The sequence below is a fragment of the Mobula birostris genome, chromosome 9 (assembly GCF_030028105.1).
Source record: "Mobula birostris isolate sMobBir1 chromosome 9, sMobBir1.hap1, whole genome shotgun sequence".
In the NCBI taxonomy this organism is placed as follows: Eukaryota; Metazoa; Chordata; class Chondrichthyes; order Myliobatiformes; family Myliobatidae; genus Mobula; species Mobula birostris.
In genome coordinates this window covers 34170712-34194514 of record NC_092378.1, presented here as the reverse complement: position 1 = coordinate 34194514, position 23803 = coordinate 34170712, and the positions used below count along the sequence as shown (strand labels likewise).

Sequence of the window (23803 nt, the reverse complement as noted above, 5' to 3'; positions counted from 1 at the left end):
CCAAAAGGTTTAACTTTTATCTCATCTGTCCATAGAACATTGTCCCAGAAGTGTTGTAGAACATCCAGGTGGTCTTTTGCAAACTTGCGACATGCAGCAATGTTTTTTTTTTGGAGAGCAGTTGTTTCCTTTGTAGTGTCCTTCCATGAACACCATTCTTGTTTAGTGTTTTCTTATATTGGACAGATGAACAGATAATTCAGCAAGTTCTGGATATTTTTACAGGTCTTTTGATATTGCCCTTGGGTTCTTTTTCACCTCCTTCAGCATTGCACATGTGCTGTTGGTGTGATTTTTGCAGGATGCCCACTCCTAGTGAGAGTAGCCACAGTACTGAATGTCCTCCATTTGTGGACAATTTTTCTTGCTGTGAACTGATGAACGCTCAGGTCTTTAGAAATGTTTTTGTAGCCTTTCCCAGCTTAATACAGCTCTACAATTCTTCTAAGGTTCTCTGAAAGTTGTTTTTGATCGAGGCATGGTGCACGTAAACAGATCTTTCTTGAGAAGAACAGGCTCTGTCAGTAACCTGACTTTATGTGTCTTTTTATAGGGCAGGGCACCTCTACTTCCCACACCTTTAATCTCATCTTATTGATTTGGAACACATGACACCATATAACTTTTCTAGAAGGCATTGCCCCAGAGGTTCACATACTTTTTCCAAGAAATACATGTAATATTGGATCATTTTTCTCAATTAAATGAACTAATATAATGTTTTTTTGTTTCATTTATTTAATTGGGTTCTGTTTATCTAGTCTTAGGACTTGCATGAAGATCTGATCACATTTTAGGTCATATTTTTGTGTAGAAGTACAGAATATTCTACAGGGTTCACAAATTTTCCAGCACCACTGAATTTGATTCCAGTCTTTTGGTGCGCTTTTGTCATCTGTAATCTCAGTTTGGCGATCCTTCAGTTAGTGTGGTCCCATTTCCTGGAAGCCCTCAACATAGTGTTTTGCAAGAAATTGGAAATGAATTAATTTTTGCTCTGGAAACACTGATTTAGATTCTGCAATTTTTATTATAGAATGTTTTTGCCTTTTTAAAAATAGGTTGTCAGCCAAACTTCTGGTCTCTCACTTCCTAGTTCTTTTTCCTGGGACTAATTCCTAAAGTAAAAATTGACAGTTAAAAGCATGGTCTGATATATCTGGATTAGTGGTATATATTGAAGTTCAGAAATTTGAATAATATAAATAGGTTTTGGAAATTGTGTGTTCTTGTAGGTGTGTTTAATTTCTCTATATCTACAACATAATTGTGCCCAAGAGAGCAGATGAGCTAGTAGTTGAGAAACATTTTTGATGCTTTCAAACTACCTTTGACTATCTTTTGGGAGGTGTGTGATCCAGTGTGTTAGCTACTCTTGAGTTTTGCTTTAGCACTCCTACTGCCTCAACTTCTGACATTTCAGTAGTTTACAACCCTGTTAGCTTGAGTTTCAATCATATATTTTAAGAAAGAAGTAATATTGGTAACAGTTTGTATTTTAATTCTTTGAACTGCATTATTTGAGAGGCTTATTTATTTGCTCTGCAAAATGATTTGTTGAAACTTTTCAGGAAGTTTTTATTTGTAGCTGTAGTGAAACTAAATCTGAAATAATATTATGAATCTGCTTGTGTTTTGGGAGGTTAAGCACTATTTATAGATGATTTAAAACTTGATGTTCTTCAGTCACAACAACCTTTGGACACGTTGGATGCCCAGTTAAGACGAGCGCTGAGCCCAGAGACTGTACAAAACGTGCCTGCTTTTACATCAGTGCAGGTGAGTGCCAAGATATTAATAAGCAACTTTTCAAACTTGGAGGTGTAGTTTAAATTGCTAATTTTGTTAGAGGCAGTGTAATCATGTTGACAAATTTGGAGCAATAAAATAAGAATTTCACAACATAAGCTGGTAGTATTAAACCTGATTCTGATTGTGAATTGCATTTAAGCATATGTAATCGAGCTATATCAGATATGTTTAACAGCTTTTTGGGTTTTAAAGCATTGTCGTTTGCAAAACGTTGTTCAGAAACGTTCATATTAGGTCCACTGAGTATATGTTGCAGAATTTTTTTTTTGTCATCAGAGCAGCTTGGCTAAATTTATACCGGTCTTTTGAGCTGTCAGATCATATGTTTGAAAATCTGCAGTTGCATAGCAGCAAAAATACTTTCTGATTTGCAACAGGTTTAGCCTGCAATGGACCAAAGGCAAATGGTTTCTATGAAAATAACTCCTGTCTTTGGACAAGTTATTGGGTCCAAAAGCATTTCAGGTTGAGAAATATTTTCAGTACTTTCTGTTTTGTTTGTATCTGCATTAGAGTTTGATTAATTTGCAGATTTGACTCAGATTTACAGCATGTTTTTAACATTGGAAAAGGCGCTTAAAGCATAGTACACTAAACCCAGGCCCATTATTCTGTGTTACATAGAAAATAGAACAGTACAGCACAGTACAGGTCCTTCAGGTCATATTGTTGTGTTGACCTTTTTAACCTACTTTAAAATCAGTTGAATCCTTCTCTCCACATCACCCTCCATTTTTCTTTCATCCTATCTATGAGTCTCTTAAATGTCCCTAATGTACCTGCCTCTTACCAGTAACCCTGGCAGCACATTCTGCAGACGTACCACCAATTATGTATATTAAAAAAATTCCTCTGATATCCCCCATATACTTTGCTCTAATCACCTTTTAAATTATGCCATAATAGCCATTTCCATCCTGAGTGGAAGAAGCGTCTGGCTGTCCACTTGAACTATACCTTTTATCATCTTGTTCACCTCCATCAAGTCACCTCTCTCCAAAGTGAAAAGCCCTAGCCCACTCAACCTATCCTCAAAAGACATTATCTCCAATCCAGGCAGCATCCTGGTAAATCTCCTCTGCACCCTCTCGAAAGTTTCCATCTCCTTTCTATATTGAGGGGACCAGAACTGAACACAATATCCAAGTGTGGTCGAACCAGAGTTTTATGGAGCTGCAGCATTAACTCCTGGCTCATGAACTCAATTCCCTGACTAGTGAAGGATAACACACCATATGCCTTCTTAACAACCTTATCAACTTGTGTAGCAACTTTGACGGATGTATGGACATGGACCCCAAGGTTCCTCTACACTGCTAAGAATCTGGCCATTAATCCTATATTCTGCCTTCAAATTTGACCTTGCAAAGAGTATCACTTCACACTTTTCTGAATTGAACTTCATCTGCCTCTTCTCAGCCCAGCTTTGCATCCTATCAATATCCCTTTGTAACCTATTGAGAACCTTCCACACTATTCACCACTGACCTTTGTATCATCTTTAAACACTCTAACCCACCCATTCACTTCCTCATCCAAGTCATTTATAAAAAAAAAAACCCAAAGAGCAAGGGACCCAGAACAGATCCCTGTGGAGCACCACTGATCACCAGCCTTCAGTCGGAATAAGTTCCACCTACTACTACCTTCTTCCTTAAAAACCAATTCTGAATTCACACAGCCAAATTCCCCTGGATCCAGTACCACCTCAGTTTCTGAATGTGACTACCGTGGGGAGCCTTGTTAAATGCCTTTCTAAAAATGCCTGATTGAATTTTTTGATGATGTGACTAAACACATTGATGAAGGTAGAGAAGTAGATGTAGTGTATATGGATTTCAGCAAAGCATTTGATAAGGTACTCCATGCAAGGCTTATTGAGAAAGTAAGGAGGCATGGGATCCAAAGGGACATTGCTTTGTGGATCCAGAACTGACTTGCCCACAGAAGGCAAAGAGTGGTAGTAGACGGGTCATATTCTGCATGGAGGTTGGTGACCAGTGGTGTGCCTCAGGGATCTCTTCTGGGTCCCCTACTCTTCATCATTTTTATAAATGACCTGGATGAAGAAGTGGAAGGTTGTGTTAGTAAATTTGCTGATGACACAAAGGTTGGGAGTGTTGTGGATAGTGTGGAGGGCTGTGAGAGGTTACAGTGGGACATTGATAGGATGCAAAACTGGGCTAAGAAGTGGCAGATGGAGTTCAACCCAGATAAGTGTGAGGTGGTTCATTTTGGTAGGTCAAATATGATGAAAGAATATAGTATTAATGTTAAGACTCTCGGCAGTGTGGAGGGATCTTGGGGTCCGAGTCCATAGGACACTCAAAGGTGCTGCGTAGGTTGACTCTGTGGTTAAGAAGGTATATAGAACATTGGCCTTCATCAATTGTGCGATTGAGTTTAAGAGCGGAGAGGTAATGTTGCAGCTATGTAGGACCCTAGTCAGACCCCACTTGGAGTACTGTGCTCAGTTCTAGTCACCTCACTACAGGAAGGATGTAGAAACCATAGAAAGGGTGCAGAGGAGATTTACAGGGATGTTGCCTGGATTGGGGAACGTGCCTTATGAGAATAGGTTGAGTGAACTCGGCCTTTTCTCCTTGGAGCACCGGAGGATGAGAGGTGACTTGATAGAGGTGTACAAGGTATTGATCATGTGGGTAGTCAGAGGCTTTTTCCCTGGGCTGAAATGGCTAGCACGAGAAGGCACAGTTTTAAGGTGCTTGGAAGTAGGTACAGAGGAGATGTTAGGGCTAGATTTTTTATGTGGTGAGTGCATGGAATGGGCTGCCAACGACAGTGGTGGAGGCAGATACGATAGGGTCTTTTAAAAGATTCCTATATAGGTACATGGAGCTTAGAAAAATAGAGGACTATGGGTAGCCCTAGGAAATTTCTAAGGTAAGGACGTGTTCAGCACAGCTTTGTGGGCTGAAGGGCCTGTATTGTGCTGTAGGTTTTTCTATGTTTCTAAAAGTCCATATACACCACATTCACTACTTTACCCTCAGCAATTTGTTTTGTCACTTTCTCAGAGAATTCAGTCAGGCTCCTGAGGCATGGCCTGTGCCTCACAAAGTCATGTTAACGATCCCTAATAGACTATGCTTCTCCACATACTAGTAAATGTTGTCTCTAAGAATCCTCAGCAGCAGTTTTCCCACCACTGATGTAACTGGTCTATAATTCCCAGGATGATCCCTGCTACCTTTTTTGAATAAAGAAGAAGAAAGCCCTTAACTCCAAGTGGAGTCATCGGGATGCCGTCGTGATGGCGTTTTTTTTAGTAGGCTTTCTTATACGAGGCTGAGTTGCTAGCTCGAAGCTCAACCCAGCATGGATGGAAAGCCTGCAAGGGAGCTGGCTGGATTTGAACTCGGGAGGCCTCGCTCCGAAGTCCGGCACTGATGCCCCTACGCCACCAGCTGGCGAACCTTTCTTGAATAAATGTATTATATTTACCAGCCTCCAATCTTCTGGTACTATTTCTATGGCCAGTGAGGATGCAAGCATCATTGCCAAAGTCGTAGTAATCTCTTCCCTTGCTTCCTGTAGCGTATCACAACAATATATTCATGTATAATATACAATATCTTTATATACTGGGGTGTATCCCGTTAGGGCCCTGAGACTTAACTGTTCTAATGTTTTTCAAAAGTTCCAGCACATCCTCTTTCTTAATGTTGACATATTCCAGTATATACGATACAATCACCCTGTTCTACACAGTCCTCACATTTATCAGGGTGTCTCTCTTTGGGGAATACGGAAACAAAGTGCTTATTAAGGACCTTCCCTACCTCCTCTGATTCCAGACAAATACTTTCCCTTCTACCCCTGGTTGGTCCTTCCCTCACTCCAGCCATTCTCCTTTTATTCATGAACATGTAGACCACCTTGGGGTTTTTCTTTATTCTACTTGCCAAGGCCTTCTCATACCCCTTCTAGCTCTCCTAAGTCCATTGTTAAGCTGTTCTCTGGCTACCTTGTAACTCTAGAGCCCTGTCTGGTCCTTTGTTTCCTAAATCTTAAGTATGCTTCTTTATTCCTCCTGACCGGATGGTTCCCATGTCTTGTCAACTATGATTCTTTCAGCCTGACATTCTGTCCTTGCCTCAGTGGGACAAATCTATCTAGAACCTCATGTGTGTTCCTTAAACAATGTCCACATTTTTTATTGTGCATGTCCCTAAGTATACAATAACTGTTCCCAATTTACGCTCCCAAGTTCCAGCCTGATGACACTATAATTCACCCTCCCATATCTCCTGTTCTTATCCTTGCCCAACACGATGGTAAAAGTCAGGGATTGTGGTCATTATCTTGGAAATGCTCAACACCAATGAAATCAGTCACTTGATCAAGTTCTTTGTCTTGTACCAGATCCAGTATGGCTTCTCCTCTAGTCGGCCTGTCGACATATTGTGTCAGAAATCCTTCCTGGAAACACCTAACAAATTCTGTGTCATATAAGTTTTCTGCACTAAGAAGGTGCCATTCAATATTGGAGAAATTGAAGTCACTCTGACAACAACCCTAACAACAGGAATTCTGCAGATGCTGGAAATTCAAGCAACACACATAAAAGTTGCTGGTGAACGCAGCAGGCCAGGCAGCATCTCTAGGAAGAGGTGCAGTCGACGTTTCGAGACCCTTCGTCGGCCTGAAACGTCGACTGCACCTCTTCCTAGAGATGCTGCCTGGCCTGCTGCGTTCACCAGCAACTTTCATGTGTGTTGCTGACAACAACCCTGTTACTTTTTCACCTTTTCAAAATCTGCCTCCTGATCTGCTCCAATTAGTGGGCATGGTCTATATAATACAGACAGTAGTGATTTATCCCTTCCTGCTTCTGACTTCTGACACTGACTTGGTAGACAATTCCTCTGTGATGTCTTCTATTTCTGTGATACCTTTTCTGATTAGCAATATCACTCCGCACTTGTCCCTTTCGAAACATCTAAACACTGGAAATCAAGGAGCACTTGGCTTTGTGACGTCCAAGTCTCTAATGTTAGCTATGTTGACGATCCAGGTACTAACCCATGTTCTAAGTTCATCACCCTTGTTCCTGATGTTCAGTAAAATAGACACATTTCTTAAGGACCTCATCCCTTTTCCTACCTGTGTTGTTGGTACAAATATGTACCATGACATTGGGCTGTTCACCTTCCCCCTAAAGAATGCCGTGTTCCTGATTTGAGACATCCCAGGCAACATACTATAGAACATAGAATAGTACAGCACGTTACAGGCCCTTTGGCCCACAAAGTTGTGCCGACCCTCAAGCCCTGCCTCCCATATAACCCCCCACCTTAAATTCCTCCATATACCTGTCTAGTAGTCTCTTAAACTTCACGAGTGTATCTACCTCCACCACTGACTCAGGCAGTGCATTCCACGCACCAACCACTCTCTGAGTAAAAAAACCTTCCTCTAATATCCCCCTTGAACTTGCCACCCCTTACCTTAAAGCCATGTCGTCTTGTATTGAGCAGTGGTGCCCTGGGGAAGAGGCACTGGCTATCCACTCTATCTATTCCTCTTATTATCTTGTACACCTCTATCATGTCTCCTGTCATCCTCCTCCTCTCCAAAGAGTAAAGCCCTAGCTCCCTTAATCTCTGATCATAATGCATACTCTCTAAACCAGGCAGCATCCTGGTAAATCTCTGTACCCTTTCCAATGCTTCCACATCCTTCCTATAGTGAGGCAACCAGAACTGGACACAGTACTCCAAGTGTGGCCTAACCAGAGTTTTATAGAGCTGCATCATTACCTTGCGGCTCTTTAACTCTATCCCTCGACTTATGAAAGCTAACACCCCATAAGCTTTCTTAACTACCCTATCTACGTGTGAGGCAACTTTCAGGGATCTGTGGACATGTACCCCCACATCCTCTGCTCCTCCACACTACCAAGTATCCTGCCATTTACTTTGTGCTCTGCTTTGGAGTTTGTCTTTCCAAAGTGTACCACCTCACACTTCTCCGGGTTGAACTCCATCTGCCACTTCTCAGCCCACTTCTGCATCCTATCAATGTCTCTCTGCAATCTTCGACAATCCTCTACACTACCTACAACACCACCAACCTCTGTGTTGTCTGCAAACTTGCCAACCCATCCTTCTACCCCCACATCCAGGTCGCTAATAAAAATCACGAAAAGTAGAGGTCCCAGAACAGATCCTTGTGGGACACCACTAGTCACAATCCTCCAATCTGAATGTACTCCCTCCACCACCACCCTCTGCCTTCTGCAGGCAAGCCAATTCTGAATCCACCTGGCCAAACTTCCCTGGATCCCATGCCTTCTGACTTTCTGAATAAGCCTACTGTGTGGAACCTTGTCAAATGCCTTACTAAAATCCATATTGATCACATCGATTGCACTACCCTCATCTATATGCCTGGTCACCTCCTCAAAGAACTCTTATCAGGCTTGTTAGACACGATCTGCCCTTCACAAAGCCATTCTGACTGTCTCTGATCAGACCATGATTCTCTAAATGCTCATAGATCCTATCTCTAAAAATCTTTTCCAACAGCTTTCCCACCACAGACGTAAGGCTCACTGGTCTATAATTACCCGGACTATCCCGACTATCCCTACTACCTTTTTTGAACAAGGGAACAACATTCGCCTCCCTCCAATCCTCCGGTACCATTCCCGTGGACAACGAGGACTTAAAGATCCTAGCCAGAGGCTCAGCAATCTCTTCCCTCGCCTCATGAGCAGCCTGGGGAATATTTCGTCAGGCCCCGGGGACTTATCCATCCTAATGTATTTTAACAACTCCAACACCTCCTCTCCCTTAATATCAACAAGCTCCAGAACATCAACCTCACTCATTGTCCTCACCATCATCAAGTTCCCTCTCATTGGTGAATACCGAAGAGAAGTATTCGTTGAGGACCTTGCTCACTTCCACAGCCTCCAGGCACATCTTCCCACCTTTATCTCTAATCGGTCCTACCTTCACTCCTGTCATCCTTTTGTTCTTCACATAATTGAAGAATGCCTTGGGGTTTTCCTTTACCCTACTCGCCAAGGCCTTCTCATGCCCCCTTCTTGCTCTTCTCAGCCTCTTCTTAAGCTCCTTTCTTGCTTCCCTGTAATCCTCAATAGACCCATCTGATCCTTGCTTCTTAAACCTCATGTATGCTGCCTCCTTCCACCTGACTAGATTTTCCACCTCACTTGTCACCCATGGTTCCTTCACCCAACCAACCATTCTTTATCTTCCTCACTGGGACAAATTTATCCCTAACATCCTGCAAGAGATCTCTAAACATCGACCACATTTCCATAGTACATTTCCCTGCAAAAACATCATCCCAATTCACACCCGCAAGTTCTAGCCTTATAGCCTCATAATTTGCCCTTTCCCAATTAAAAATTTTCCTGTCCTGTCTGATTCTATCCTTTTCCATGATAATGCTAAAGGCCAGGGAGTGATAGTCACTGTCCCCCAGATGCTCACCCACTGAGAGATCTGTGACCTGATCCGGTTCATTACCTAGTACTAGATCTAGTATGGCATTCCCCCTAGTCGCCCTGTCCACATACTGTGACAGGAATCCATCCTGGACACACTTAACAAACTCTGCCCCATCTAAACACTTGGAACTAATCAGGTGCCAATCAATATTAGGGAAGTTAAAGTCACCCATGATAACAACCCTCTTATTTTTGCATCTTTCCAAAATCTGCCTCCCAATTTGCTCCTCTGTATCTCTGCTGCTACCAGGGGGCCTATAGAATACCCCCAATAGAGTAGCTGCTCCCCTCCTGTTTCTGACTTCTACCCATACTGACTCAAAAGAGGATCCCGGTACATTACCCACTCTTTCTGTAGCTGTAATAGTATCCCTGACCAGTAATGCCATCTCTCCTCCCCCTTTTTCCCCCCTCTCTATCCCTTTTAAAGCACTGAAATCCAAGAATATTGAGAATCCATGCCTGCCCTAGCCAAGTCTCTGTAATGGCTACTACATCATAATTCCGTGTATGTATCCAAGCTCTCAGTTCATTACCTTTGTTCCTGATGCTTCTTGCATTGAGGTACACACACTTCAGCCCTTCTCCCTGACTACCTTTACACCGTTTATTCTGCTTCTCTTTCCTCAAAGCCTCTCTATATGTTAGATCTGGCTTTACTCCATGCACTCCTTTCACTGCTCTATCGCTCTGGGTCCCATCCCCCTTGCAAATTAGTTTAAACCCTCCCGAACCATGCTAGCAAACCTTTCTGGGTGTCTCTTTCACACCACAAAATATCCCTTCTGTTTCCCATAACAATTGACCCCTATCATCACTGCTCTCCTGTTCTTCCATAAGATCGAGGAACAGAATTAGGCAATTTGATCCATTAAGTCTGCTCCATCATTTCATCATGGCTGATATATTTTTCTCTCACCCTCCATCTCCTGCCTTCCTTTCCCTGTACCCTCCCCTGCGTATCCCTTCATGCCCTAATAAATTGAGAATCTATCATCCTCTGGCTTAAGTATACATAAAGACTTGGCCTCCACAGCTGTCTGTGGCAAAGAATTCCACAGATTCACCACTCTCTGGCTAAAGAAATTCCTCCTCATCTCCATTCTAAAAGGATGCCTCTTTATTCTGAGGCTGTGTCTTGGACTCTCGCACCAACATCCTCTCCACATCCACTGTATCAAGGCTTTTCACCATTCAATAGGTTTCGATTAGGCCGCCTCTCAGTCTTCTGAATTTTAGTATTCACTACAGGTTTAGAGCTATCAAACAGTCTTCATATGATAAGCCATTCAATCCTGGAATTATTTTTGTGAACCTCCTTTGAACCCTCTCCAGTTTCAGCATATCCTTTCTAAGATAAGAGGCCCAAAACTGCACACAATACTCCAAGAGAGACCTCACCAGTGCTTTATTAAGTCTCAACATTGCATCCTTGCTTTCATGTTCTAGTCCTCTTGAAATGAATGCTAACATTGCATTTGCCTTCTCACCACAGACTCAACCTGCAAATTAACCTTTCGGGAATCCTGCACAAGGACACCCTAGTGTTCGGGGTGTTTAAATGTTTGGGGTTCTAACGTTTAACTGTCATTCATTCTTTGAGGGCACCCCTCTGTTTTCGTGGATGGTTGCAAAGAAACCATTTCAGGATGTACATTGTATACATTTCTCTGACATTAAATGTACCTTTGAAACCTAGTCCCTTTGTGCCTTAGGTTTTTGTATTTTCTCCATTTAGAATACAGTCAACCCTTTTACTTATTCTACCAAAGTACCTGACCATACACTTCCTGACATTGTATTCCAATTGCCACTTATTAGCCTGTTCTCTTAACCTGTCTTAAGTCCTTCTGTAGCTTCTCTACTTCCTCAAAACAACCTACCCCTCCACCTATCTTCATATTGTCTGAAAACTTTGCAACAAAAGCATCAATTATATCACCCAAATTATTGACCTATAACGTAAACAATCAGTCCCAATATAAACCCCTGTGGAACACAATAGTCACCGGCAGCCAAACAGAAAAGGCTGCCTTTATTTCCACACTTTGCCTCCTGCCAATCAGCTACTGCTTCAACCATGTTAGAATCTTTCCTGTAATACCATAGGCTTGTAGCTGGTTAAGCAGCCTTGTGTGGCACCTTGTCAAAGGTCTTCTGAAAGTCCTGCACAACATCAATTCTCCTTTGTCTATCCTGCTTGTTATTTCTTCAAAGAATTCCAAAAGATTTGTCCCGCAGGATTTTCCCTTGAGGAAACAATGCTGACTATGGTCTATTTTATCATGTCTTCAAGTACCCTGAAACCCCATCTTTAACAAATGACTTCAACATCATCTCAATCACTGAGGTCAGACTAACTGGCCTATAATTTGCATTCTTCTGGTCTTCCTCCCTTCTTGAAGAATGAAGTGACACTTGCAATTTTCCAGTCTTCTGGAACCATTCCCAAATCTAGTGATTCTTGAAAGATCATTACTAATGCCCCCACAATCTCTTCAGCCACCTCATTCAGAGCCCTGGGGTATACTCCATCTCTTCCAGGTGATGCCACTCTTTTTTTTTTCTTCTGGAGCCGGGCTCAGAGACCCAGTGTCAGAGACCTGGTTACTATGGCCTTCCCCTATTAGGTCAGCCTTCCTTTCCGCAGTAGTAGATCAAAGTGGTACATTTGTTATTGAGGGTAACTGACACAGGGGTACTCTGTATTATCTCTCTATTCCCTATCCCTTTCCTGACAGTCACCCAGCTATTTGCCAGCTTAGGTGTGACTACCTCCTTGTAGCTCTTATCTGTCACCTCTTCATTCTCCTTAATGAGCTGAAGGTGATCTAGCTTCAGCTTCAGTTTCCAAGCAGCCTGCAAGGAGCTGCAGACTGGATGCATTTCTCGCAGGTGAATCGGAGAATGGGGTTTCACGGATATCCAATATCTTGCATGAGGATCACATCACTGACCTGGAATCCATTCTCACTTCTCTAGGTACTATTTAAAAAAAGGGAAATTTGACAAAAACTTAATCGTAGCCTCCACCTCTTCTTGCCAAAGTGTCAGTTCTCCACTCTAACAGTGGCCACTCCCATAATGATCATACAAACTTTTTTTTATTATTGGCCCTTGCCATATGCCTAATAACCTGAACGAACTCAAGTTCTGTAAAATCTCGACTTTGCCCCGTTAGTTTTTGAAATCTGCAAGCAGTTGTCCCCACAAAAAGGTATTTGATACTGTTTACATCATAAAGAGTGTCAAATACAATTTTCAGAAATTGAAGCAACACACATTAAAGTTGCTGGTGAACGCAGCAGGCCAGGCAGCATCTCTAGGAAGAGGTACAGTCGACGTTTCAGGCCGAGACCCTTCGTCAGGACTAACTGAAGGAAGAGTTAGTAAGAAATTTGAAAGTGGAAGGAGGAGGGGGAGATCCAAAATGATAGGAGAAGGCAGGAGGGGGAGGGATGGAGCCAAGAGCTGGACAGGTGATTGGCAAAGGGGATATGAGAGGATCATGGGACAGGAGGTCCGGGGAGAAAGATGGGGGGGGGGGGGAATCCCAGAGGATAGGCAAGGGGTATAGTCAGAGGGACAGAGGGAGAAAAAGGAGAGTGAGAGAAAGAATGTGTGTATAAAAATAAATAACGGATGGAGTACGAGGGGGAGGTGGGGCATTAGCGGAAGTTAGAGAAGTCGATGTTCATGCCATCAGGTTGGAGGCTACCCAGACGGAATATAAGGTGGTGTTCCTCCAGCCTGAGTGTGGCTTCATCTTTACAGTAGAGGAGGCCGTGGATAGACATGTCAGAATGGGAATGGGATGTGGAATTAAAATGTGTGACCACTGGGAGATCCTGCTTTCTCTGGCGGACAGAGCGTAGATGTTCAGCAAAGCGGTCTCCCAGTCTGCGTCGGGTCTCGCCAATATATAGAAGGCCACATCGGGAGCACCGGATGCAGTATATCACCCCAGCTGACTCACAGGTGAAGTGTCGCCTCACCTGGAAGGACTGTCTGGGGCCCTGAATGGTGGTAAGGGAGGAAGTGTAAGGACATGTGTAGCACTTGTTCCGCTTACAAGGATAAGTGCCAGGAGGGAGATCAGTGGGGAAGGATGGGGGGGACGAATGGACAAGGGAGTCGCGTAGGGAGTGATCCCTGCGGAAAGCAGAGGGGGGGGGAGGAAAAGATGTGCTTAGTGATCCCGTTGGAGGTGGCGGAAGTTACGGAGAATAATATGTTGGACCCGGAGGCTGGTGGGGTTGGTAGGTGAGGACCAGGGGACCCTATTCCTAGTGGGGTGGCGGGAGGATGGAGTGAGAGCAGATGTACGTGAAATGGGGGAGATGCGTTTGACAGCAGAGTTGATAGTGGAGGAAGGGAAGCCCCTTTCTTGAAAAAAGGAGGACATCTCCCTCGTCCTGGAACGAAAAGCCTCATCCTGAGAGCAGATGCGGTGGAGACGGAGGAATTGCGAGAAGGGGATGGCATTTTTGCAAGAGACAGGAGGCTGTGGAAGTGAGCGAGGTCCTCAATGAATACTTCTCTTCGGTATTCACCAATGAGAGGGAACTTGATGATGGTGAGGACAAATACACTCGTGAAGTTTAAAAGACTACTAGACAGGTATATGGAGGAATTTAAGGTGGGGGGTTATATGGGAGGCAGGGCTTGAGGGTCGGCACAACTTTGTGGGCCAAAGGGCCTGTAATGTGCTGTACTATTCTATGTTCTATAGTATGTTGCCTGGGATATCTCAAATCAGGAACACGGCATTCTTTAGGGGGAAGGTGAACAGCCCAATGTCATGGTACATATTTGTACCAACAACACAGGTAGGAAAAGGGATGAGGTCCTTAAGAAATGTGTCTATTTTAATGAACATCAGGAACAAGAGTGATGAACTTAGAGCATGGGTTAGTACCTGGATCATCAACATAGCTAACATTAGAGACTTGGATGTCACAAAGCCAAGAAGTGCTCCTTGATTTCCAGTGTTTAGATGTTTCGAAAGGGACAAGTGCGGAGTGATATTGCTAATCAGGAAAAGTATCACAGAAATGGAAGGCATCACAGAGGAATTGTCTACCAAGTCAGTGTCAGAAGTCAGAAGCAGGAAGGGATAAATCACTACTGTCTGCCACTAATTGGAGCAGATCAGGAGGCAAATTTTGAAAAGGTGAAAAAGTAACAGGGTTGTTGTCAGCAACACACATAAAAGTTGCTGGTGAACGCAGCAGGCCAGGCAGTATCTCTAGGAAGAGGTGCAGCCGACGTTTCAGGCCGACGAAGGATCTAGAAAGGGGAGGCAGGGTTTGAGGGTTGGCACAACATTGTGGGCCGAAGGGCCTGTACTGTGCTGTACTGTTCTATGTTCCATGACAGGGTGAGAAGAGGAATAGTCCAGATAGCTGTGAGAGTCAGTAGGCTTATAGTAGCCATCAGTGGATAATCTGTCTCCAGAGACAGAGACAGAGACAGAAAGATCTGGAAAGGGGAGGGAGGTGTCGGAAATGGACCAGGTAAACTTGAGGGCAGAGTGAAAGTTGGAGGCAAAGTTAATAAAGTCAACGAGCTCAGCATGCGTGCAGGAAGCAGTGCCAATGCAGTCGTCGATGTAGCGAAGGAAAAGTGGGGGACAGATACCAGAACAGGCACGGAACGTAGATTGTTCCACAAAGCCAACAAAAAGACAGGCATAGCTAGGACCCATACGGGTGCCCATAGCTACACTTTTAGTTTGGAGGAAGTGGGAGGAGCCAAAGGAGAAATTATTAAGAGTAAGGACTAATTCTGCTAGATGGAGCAGAGTGGTGGTAGAGGGGAACTGATTAGGTCTGGAATCCAAAAAAAAACGGAGAGCTTTGAGACCTTGCTGATAGGGGATGGAAGTATATGGGGACTGGACATCCATGGTGAAAATAAAGCGGTGGGGGCCAGGGAACTTAAAATCATCGAAAAGTTTAAGAGTGTGAGAAGTGTCATGAACATAGGTAGGAAGGGATTGAACAAGGGGAGGATAAAACAGTGTCGAGGCACGAACATAGGTAGGAAGGGATTGTTTGCGTTCAGAAATTGAAACTTCATTTCTTTTTATTTTCTTCAGTAAAGTTGGTTATAGTAAGTTGCCTTCAGTTAGCATCTAAACAAATGACACTTGGTCGAACTCTCGTTATTTTTTGTGCGTTTAAAACAAAGGGGAAGCCAAAATGGTTTTGATGCTATTTCAATTGAGTTAAAACTATTAAGAATTTATTTATGTACAACTGGTTTGTATGATATAGGTTATATTGTTGTGTTGTGTCCTGCATATTTGCTGCATTACTATTACATAGACTGTAAATTTAGCTTTGTGTCTTCTTGTCTTTTTAATGTTACTATGTTTGGCAACGCACCAAGTCAGGGGAATACGCACATGGAAAGAGAAAGATGGCTGGATGAAATGTCTTGCATATTCCTGGTCTCTGCTAAAATCTTGATCTTCATGTTATATTGTAGCATTGCTGTCATTTTACCAATTCAATTAGTTTGTTTTGTAAAAATTTTCTTATCACCCTCACTGGTTTTACCTGCCCCTACATCTCCTCCCTCACTACCATTAAGGGCCCCTAACAGTCCTTCCAGGTGAGGCAACACTTCACCTGTGAGTCTGTTGAGGTCACTTACTGTGTTTGGTGCTTCCTGTGTGGCCTCTTGTATATCGCCGAGACCCGATGTAGATTGGGAGACTGCTTCACCGAGCAGCCATGCCCTGTCTACCAGAACAAGCAGGGTCTCCCAGTGGTCACCCATTTTAATTCCACTTGCCATTCCCATTCCAATATGTCTATCCATGGCCTCCACCACTGATGGGATAAGGTCACACTTAGTTTGGAGGAACAACACCTTATACTCCGTTTGGGTAGCCTCCAACCTGATGGCATGATCATCGATTTCTCAAACTTGTAGTAATGCCTCCCCTCCCCTACTTCCTTTCACCATTTCCCACCCCCTTCTCCCCCTCTCATGTTACCTCCTTGCCTGCCCATCCCCCCCATGCTCCTTCCCCTTTTTTCTTTCTTCCATGGCCTTCTGCCTCTTTCACCAATCAACTTCATCCCCCCCCCCCCAAGTTTCACCTGGTGTTTCTCTCTTCCCTACCCCCATCTTTTAAATCTGCTCCTCAGCTTTTTTTCTTAAGTCCTGCTGAAGGGTTTCGGCCCGAAACGTCGAATGTATTTTTTTTTCCCCTTGATGTTTCCTGGCCTGCTGAGTTCCTCCAGCATTTTGTGTGTGTTGCTCTGAAATGCACATTCTTGATCAGTCTGTGTACACAGCCATGACTGACATCCACCCTGAGCTCCATTGGCTCCATGGAGTAAAACAGAAGCTTATTTACACGCATGTTAAAGCAATGATGGAGCTATACCCAATGAAGAAATCTTGTATATTATAAACATGTCCCCCACATGTGTTGTCCTGTATTAAAGTTTGTTAGTAACACATCTGCAAAACACCATAAAATTATATCCTCTGCAAATTATTGCAAATGCTATGGTAATTTATAACCTTGCCATGGTATGAGAGTGGCATGGTAGTGTAGTGGTCAGCATAATGCTATTACAGTGCCAACAGTTCTGGTTCAATTCTGCAAGGAGTTTGTATGTTCTCCTTGTGACCACATGTGTTTCCTCCAGGTGCTCTGGTTTTCTCCCCCCTTCCAAAAATGTTTGGTTAGTTGGTTAATTGGTCATGGGGTGTAATTGGGTGGTGCAAGCTCATTGGGCCAGAGGGGCCTGTTACCATGTTGTAAATTTCTAAAGATCTAAATTTATGCAGATTTATAAATTGATAATATAAGCACGTTTTTAAGCTTGGATTTTCATTTAACTAGCCTTTTCTTCTATAATCAGAGCGTGGCTCCTGTGAATGGCTCAGTGGTGTCTTCTGTTCATAGTTTTATGCCAACCAGCTCGACTGCAGAAGGTAAAACTTAATTTTGTCCTGTGGCTTCTCTTGGGGAGGGGGGTGTGAGAATACTGCCATTTGCCTGAAGCTTCATTATTCAGCAAAAAATGTTGATTTGTGGAGGCTGAAAAGGCATATCTGCTACTCTGTATTTAAAATATATAGGTGCTGGTCCTTTGCATCATGAAAAGAAGGTTGGATGAGCATGTACTAATGAAACATAATTCTGATACGGATTTGTGTGTGTGGTAGGAGGCATGACAGAGTCCTAAATGGAATAATCAAATATATATCAATTTAAAAACCACAGATATAATCTGATATTAGTAAGAGGATGTCTTCCATTTAATTTCTCTATTGACACAAACTGTCAAAGTTGTGAAAACTCATGGTGAGCAACTGTTTTTTAAATGTAAGGGGAAAATATATAGTTAATGGCAGGAACCATACCAGTATTGATGTGCAGAGGGATTTGGAGTTCCAAATCCATAGCTCCCTGAAAATTGCAACTCAAGTAGCTAGTGTGATAACAAAACTGCAGAGCTTGCTGGCCTTCATCAGTAACAGAATAGGGTGGATGGCCAAAAATCTCTTCTCTAGGGTAGAAATACCAAATACGAGATGACATCATTTTAAATGGTGGGAAATTTTAAAGGAGACGTATGGTAAAAGTTTTTTCCTCAAAGTGTGGCAGATACCTCAAATGTGTTCCCAGGGTGGTTGTGGGAGCAGATATGATAGTAGCATTTTAAGGGTGCTTAGAGGGGCACATGAATATAGAGGGATGTGAGTCATGTGCACGCTGAAGGAATTAATTTGACTTAGCATCACATTCAGCACAGGCATCATGGACTAAATAGCTTGTTCCTGTGCTGTACCGTTCTACATAAATCTAGTTGGCTAAAAGTTCTGAATCTTGTTTTCTTGAATGTAATTTACTTTATAACTGATTTCAATTTTAATTAAGTTCCTTTCTTACCAGGTCTTGTCCCACAGCTCGATGATAATGTTGCTATCTCAGAATGCAAATCCGACTCTCGTGAGGAAAATGTCATGATAACAAACACAGTTGCAGCTATTGGTATTGGAGCTGGTGTTGTGAAAATGGGTCGATTTCAGGTAAGATCTCAGTACTGTAACCAAAAAATTGTAAGTATTTCCTTCCCTCTAATCTCCTCACAACTTGTTATTTAGGAGATAATTGTCAAATAATATTGAATTGCTACAGTTAAAGACTCTATAAATATTATTGTGATTTTTATTTCCTTTCAAGGAATAATTTATTTAAAACTATGGAAGTAAAATGGAGTACCTGGCTTAAGCACTTGTTGATTTTTTTTAAAATCCTTTCATTATACTGTCTACATTTGGGCTCATTCCTGACCTTGTGTGCTTTCTATGACTGCATCGGTTTCCTCCAGGTGCTCCAATTTTTTTCTAAAACGTGGGGTGCTAGGCTAATTGGCTATTGTATATTGCCCCTGATATGTAGATGAATGGTAGAATCTAGTAGGATTTGGTGCGAATGCAGAATGTGTTACTTGATTGTTTGCTGTTGGTGTGGACTCGCTGGGCCAAAGTGTCTGTTTCCATGCCATGTATTTCGATGACTGACTTTGACTTCCACTTTTTGTACAAAATTCTCACTCTTCTGTAAAGGTCTTTGATTACAAGATTATTAACTAATTCTTTCTATTTTTATAAAACAGTACATCTAATATAGCCCACAGCCTTGGTTCATGAGTGTACTAATTTGGAAAACCACCATGAATTTCTCTTCTTTTACTGTCAATTTAATTTGTATAGTCCATACAAAGATAAAATTCTTCTGTGATCAAATTGCTTTTGTTAACTGTGTCTCTTATTTTCAGTTGTGTGCTATGCCCTGTCCATTATTGTTTGGTGGCAGTTATCTAGGATCCTAAGGTCTATTTTCCAATATCCACCCAATTGCACTTGGTTTTCTAATCCTTATTCTGCCTTTTCCCTACCCTCCACTGTTATTTCATTCATCTTGTTTAAAAAAAAACATGTCTAATGCTTAGTTTTGGTTACTTTGCAGCAACTTCTCTGTAATGGCTTTGGGTTGCTCCCATTTATTTTGTTTTTTAGCTCTTAATTCTTAACTGTCTGTCTTCACAATGAAAGTTGCATGCTTTAGACAATCTTCAATTTTGTTGCTTCAGCAATTTTCCCTGCTTTGCAGTTGGAGCTGTATTCTGTCTGTATGTTTGTTTTCTGATGGATTTCAGTTATCTTTATCACAAGACCATAACATATTAGGCCATTTGGCCTGTCGAGTCTGCTCTGCCATTTCATCATGGCTGATCCATTTTCCCTCTCAGCCCCAATCTCCTGCCTCCCCGCCACCACCCCCAGTATCCCTTCATGCCCTGATTAATCAAAAATCTATCAACCTTTGTCGTAAAGACTTGGCCTCCAGAGCTGCCTATGGCGATGAATTCTACAGATTCATCTCTGTCATTGTCTTTAATTTCTCAAATTTTATTCCCCAACACCTTTCTCCACTGTTTAGTTTAAAGCCATATTTAAGCACCTTCACTATTTGACTAGTTAGAGTGCTGCTTCCAGCATGATTCTAGTGAAGTCTGCCCAAGAGAACTACTCCATCCTTCCCCAGCATTCCATGAATTGAAACCTATTTCCTCTCACCAATCTTTGAGTCATGCATTTACCTCTCTGATCTTACTAATGTCATACATTTTGCATGTGGCTCAGGTAAGCATTCTATTCTTACCATTGTGGTTCTGCTATTTAATTTGGACCCAAGCTGCTCATGTTTCTTCAACAGAACCAACCCCTGGACCAGAATCAGCTGGACCAGAGGTAACTTGTACTTCAAGTTCCTTTACACTGTCTTGAGGAGATCTTAATCTTGACATTGATATGGCCATTGGGACTTGTAGATCTGGCTGCAGAAAGCACCATCTGTACTACCCTTGAAAGCCCTGGATTCTTTTCACTCCCCAATTACGAATGACCTCATCCAATGGTGTCTGCTACTCCTTCCTGCAGTTACTCTTCTGATCTATAATGCTCCAAGAACCTTTATCTGTGTGAACAGGTAGTAAGGCTGAGGATCCTTTTTATGCTACATTATTGATTCCTATACCTACGTCACTGTTTGTCACTTGTTCCTTTTTTGTTTGACTTGACCAGTTCTGCAGTTCCTAATCAAAGGTATGTGATTGCTTCTTGAAACAAAATGTCCAGGTGGTAATTCCTCCCCCCCCCCCCCCAGTGTCCCGCAGTGTCCAAATCAAAGACTCCTGCTCAACAACTAGTAATAATAAAAAGAACTTTGGCTGATCTTCTAATCATACTGGGCTGCAGCACATCCTGTACCCATGACTTAACTGTGCTCCTATGCTTATTTTAGGTTATTTATTATATTTATTTAACTCTTTTTAGAAATAAAACTGCACATTGCCATTGTCTTACTGAACTTGCTTGGTCACCAAAGTCCACTCTCCATTGACACTCCACTCAGTGGGCATTGCATATTGCACTAAGAAGCACTGTGCCTTGGCAGAACTCTCATATGTTAAATTGTATTTTTACATGTTCTGAATCACCTGATCAGTGAATCAGTTCTTGCTGGTTACCTAATTAATTGAGGTTCTAGGCTTGTTGTTTACCATATGTAATTTGTTTACAGTCAAGTAAAAGCTGCAAGGCTAAGAGAACAGTTGAACCAAAGTAAACAATTAAATATTTAAAATAAAATTTCCTCTTATCTCATCAAATACCATTTTCTGTTAGCACCTCACATTTTCTGTTAGCACCTCACATTTTCTGGAGTATCATGTGCTCCAGGTCACTTTGTATCAATACTAAGAATTTGGACTCTTTCTGATGAATCATCCTTCTGAACCTGCCAAATTTTCTATTTCATATAATTTTACAGGGACTCCATGAGAGTGCAACTCAAGTATTATGTAGAGCTTTGATCTTCATATTTAAGGAAGGGTATATTTGCTTTGGGGCAAAGCAGAGTAAGTTCACAAAGCTGATTCCTTGGATAAAGAATTTGACATATGAAGGGAAGTTGAGAAGGTTGAGCCTATACTCACTGGAATATAGAAGAATTATAAGTGACCTAATTGAACCATTTAAGTTTCTAAGGAGAATTGACATTGTGGATTCCTCCATCTTGAATTGTTATTTAGAACGAGGGTGCATGGTCTCAGTATAAAGGGATCAGCTATTTATGATGGACAGTTATTACCCCTCAACCATCAAGCTCCTGCACCAGAGGTGATAACTTCACTCATCTTTATTTACCCATCATTGAACTGTTCCCACCACCTATGGACTTACTTTCATGGACTCTTCATCTCATGTTCTTTATGTATTGCTTATTTATTTACTATTATATTTTTCTCTTTTTTATTTACAGTTTGTTGTCTTTTGCATATTGTTTATCTGCCTGTTTTGGGTGCGGTCTTTCATTGATTGTATTTTATTTCTTGGATTTACTGTGTATGCCTGGAAGAAAACGTATCTCAGGGTTGTAAATGGTGACATATACAGTACGTACTTTGATAATAAATTTACTTTGAACGTTGAGAGATGTAGAGGCTATGTTTCTGATATTTAAACTGCAAGGGTATCAAGGTGTGTAGGGAGAAGGCAAGAATATAGTCTTGAGGTCAGGAGTGGATTCGGTATGGTATTATTGAATAGCAAAGTGGAATGGTCCATTTTTGCTCTTGTTTCTTATGATATTAAAAATAAAATTTAAGAGACTTACTGCATGAATTGTTCCACTTTTACACATTGGTCACTTTACCCAAAGGCAATAAACACTTGCACTTCCCATAACAACTTGATGTACAGTCAGTTAGTATAGATGCTAAAGTGCTTTTGTATTTAGTTCTTTTGTGGTTTTATTTTTTTAAAAAAATGTCCTGATTAATACAGTTTTGTAAAGTAGTCAAAATATTGTTCTGCTCTATTGTGTATTTTATTCTATTATTAATCTGTATTAATCTGATTACACATAATGAATTCTGCAGAAAATTAATTAAAACTACCTTCAGTTAGTTAAAAATAATTCCTCCCTCCTGCTAGCCTAGATCAATTTGTGTGGTACTATACCAGTATCTGCTAATTGACAGTGTCAGTTGTGTTTGAATAATTTTTAACTCAACCTAAAATCACATTATGCATTGTCTAATATTTTCAGTTATTTTGCACAAGAGCCAAATCCTAATGATTTTTTGTTTAGAAAGCTGCTAAGTAATTTATTTCGTTGTAGGTTTCTGTGGCAACAAATGATGATTTGTATCAGCAAACATATGATGAACAAAGAGGGTGTAAGCAGAAACATACTTCAGATGAATCGTCCTCTTCTGGGAGTCCTGAAAGTACACTTGTTAGACCATCTGCAAGTGGCAGCCATGAAGACGTTGTGGATGGTGCACCTATAATTGAAAGTAGAAATAACGAATCCTTACCATACCAAGATCAAGAACCAGCCCAGCAGGCAAAAATAGGACGGTTTCAGGTAACAACACGAAGAGATACTGTTGGCCGTTTTTCAGTGGCAAGGACACAAGATGAAGTTACATTTGAGGCTGGCAAGAGAAACCTTCCTTGTGTTCCTATGAGTACTTCTCCATTAACAGAACTTTTGTCATTGCCAGTGGATCATGTTACAGATCGAATTTTACCACCTAGAGAATCAATCGAATCAGAACAATGTCTACATACAAATGGACCTGTTTTTTCTGAGGTAGGACAGCCCCTTCCAAAGGAGCTTGGTCAAGTGGCAGTTGATAGTGCAGGCAGTCCAGTATCTCCTCAATCATCAGAATCCAAGGGTACTGTTATCCTACAGAACCTTACCAATTCCTTTAATTCTTCTTACTTGAGCAGTGATAATGATTCAGAAATTGAAGATGAAGATATGAGGAAAGAGCTGCATCGGCTGAGGGATAAGTAAGTATCTGGTTAACCTCTATATTTGCTTGTTTGATATTTACATAATGGTGATGTAGGCTATTCATTTTGTAAGCACGAAAAGTTGGAGTACTAAGATCGGTCTTGCAGTAGAAGTATGACATATTCTTCTATAGACCTTTACAATTTATACACATCTCTGGCCACAAAACTCAGCTGATCACCAAATTATCACCAAACACAGCCTTAGCAAATGCAAATACCACTTGTGAGCAAGCCCCTTTATTGATGACTCCAGGAGTCTGAAGATATGGATTCCTAGCTACCATGCAGCAAACACTAGGAAACATGGGAGAGGATAAGTCACTCAGAACAAGTGTTCCAAGGAGAGGGGGGAAAAAATACACCATTGAAGTCCTTCACAAAATAGCATTTTGAAAAACTAAGATCAAATCGAGATATTAAGGTCCCATGAATATTGTGCCTAACACTGGTTTTGTTAACTTTATTTTATAATAGAATGCAAAAGATTTTCATGTATACATAATGCTCAAAATCGGAGTAGTAACAGCTAAGTTAATATTAAAGATTATAATACAAATGGGAAAGTAGGAAATATAA

At 41.7% G+C, this 23803-nt stretch overlaps 1 protein-coding gene across 11 annotated transcripts in view; it reads left to right on the top strand.

Annotated features, from left to right (window-relative positions):
• The window catches only part of LOC140202656 (serine/threonine-protein kinase WNK1-like), a 160689-nt gene that overhangs the window by 118614 nt on the left and 18272 nt on the right, over positions 1–23803 (top strand). For all 11 annotated transcript variants that reach the window (XM_072267777.1, XM_072267781.1, XM_072267780.1 and 8 more), the window contains 4 exons: positions 1687–1779; positions 17203–17275; positions 18240–18376; positions 22539–23221. In XM_072267777.1, coding sequence (XP_072123878.1) covers positions 1687–1779; positions 17203–17275; positions 18240–18376; positions 22539–23221 — 986 coding nt within the window. The remainder of the gene's footprint in view (positions 1–1686; positions 1780–17202; positions 17276–18239; positions 18377–22538; positions 23222–23803) is intronic.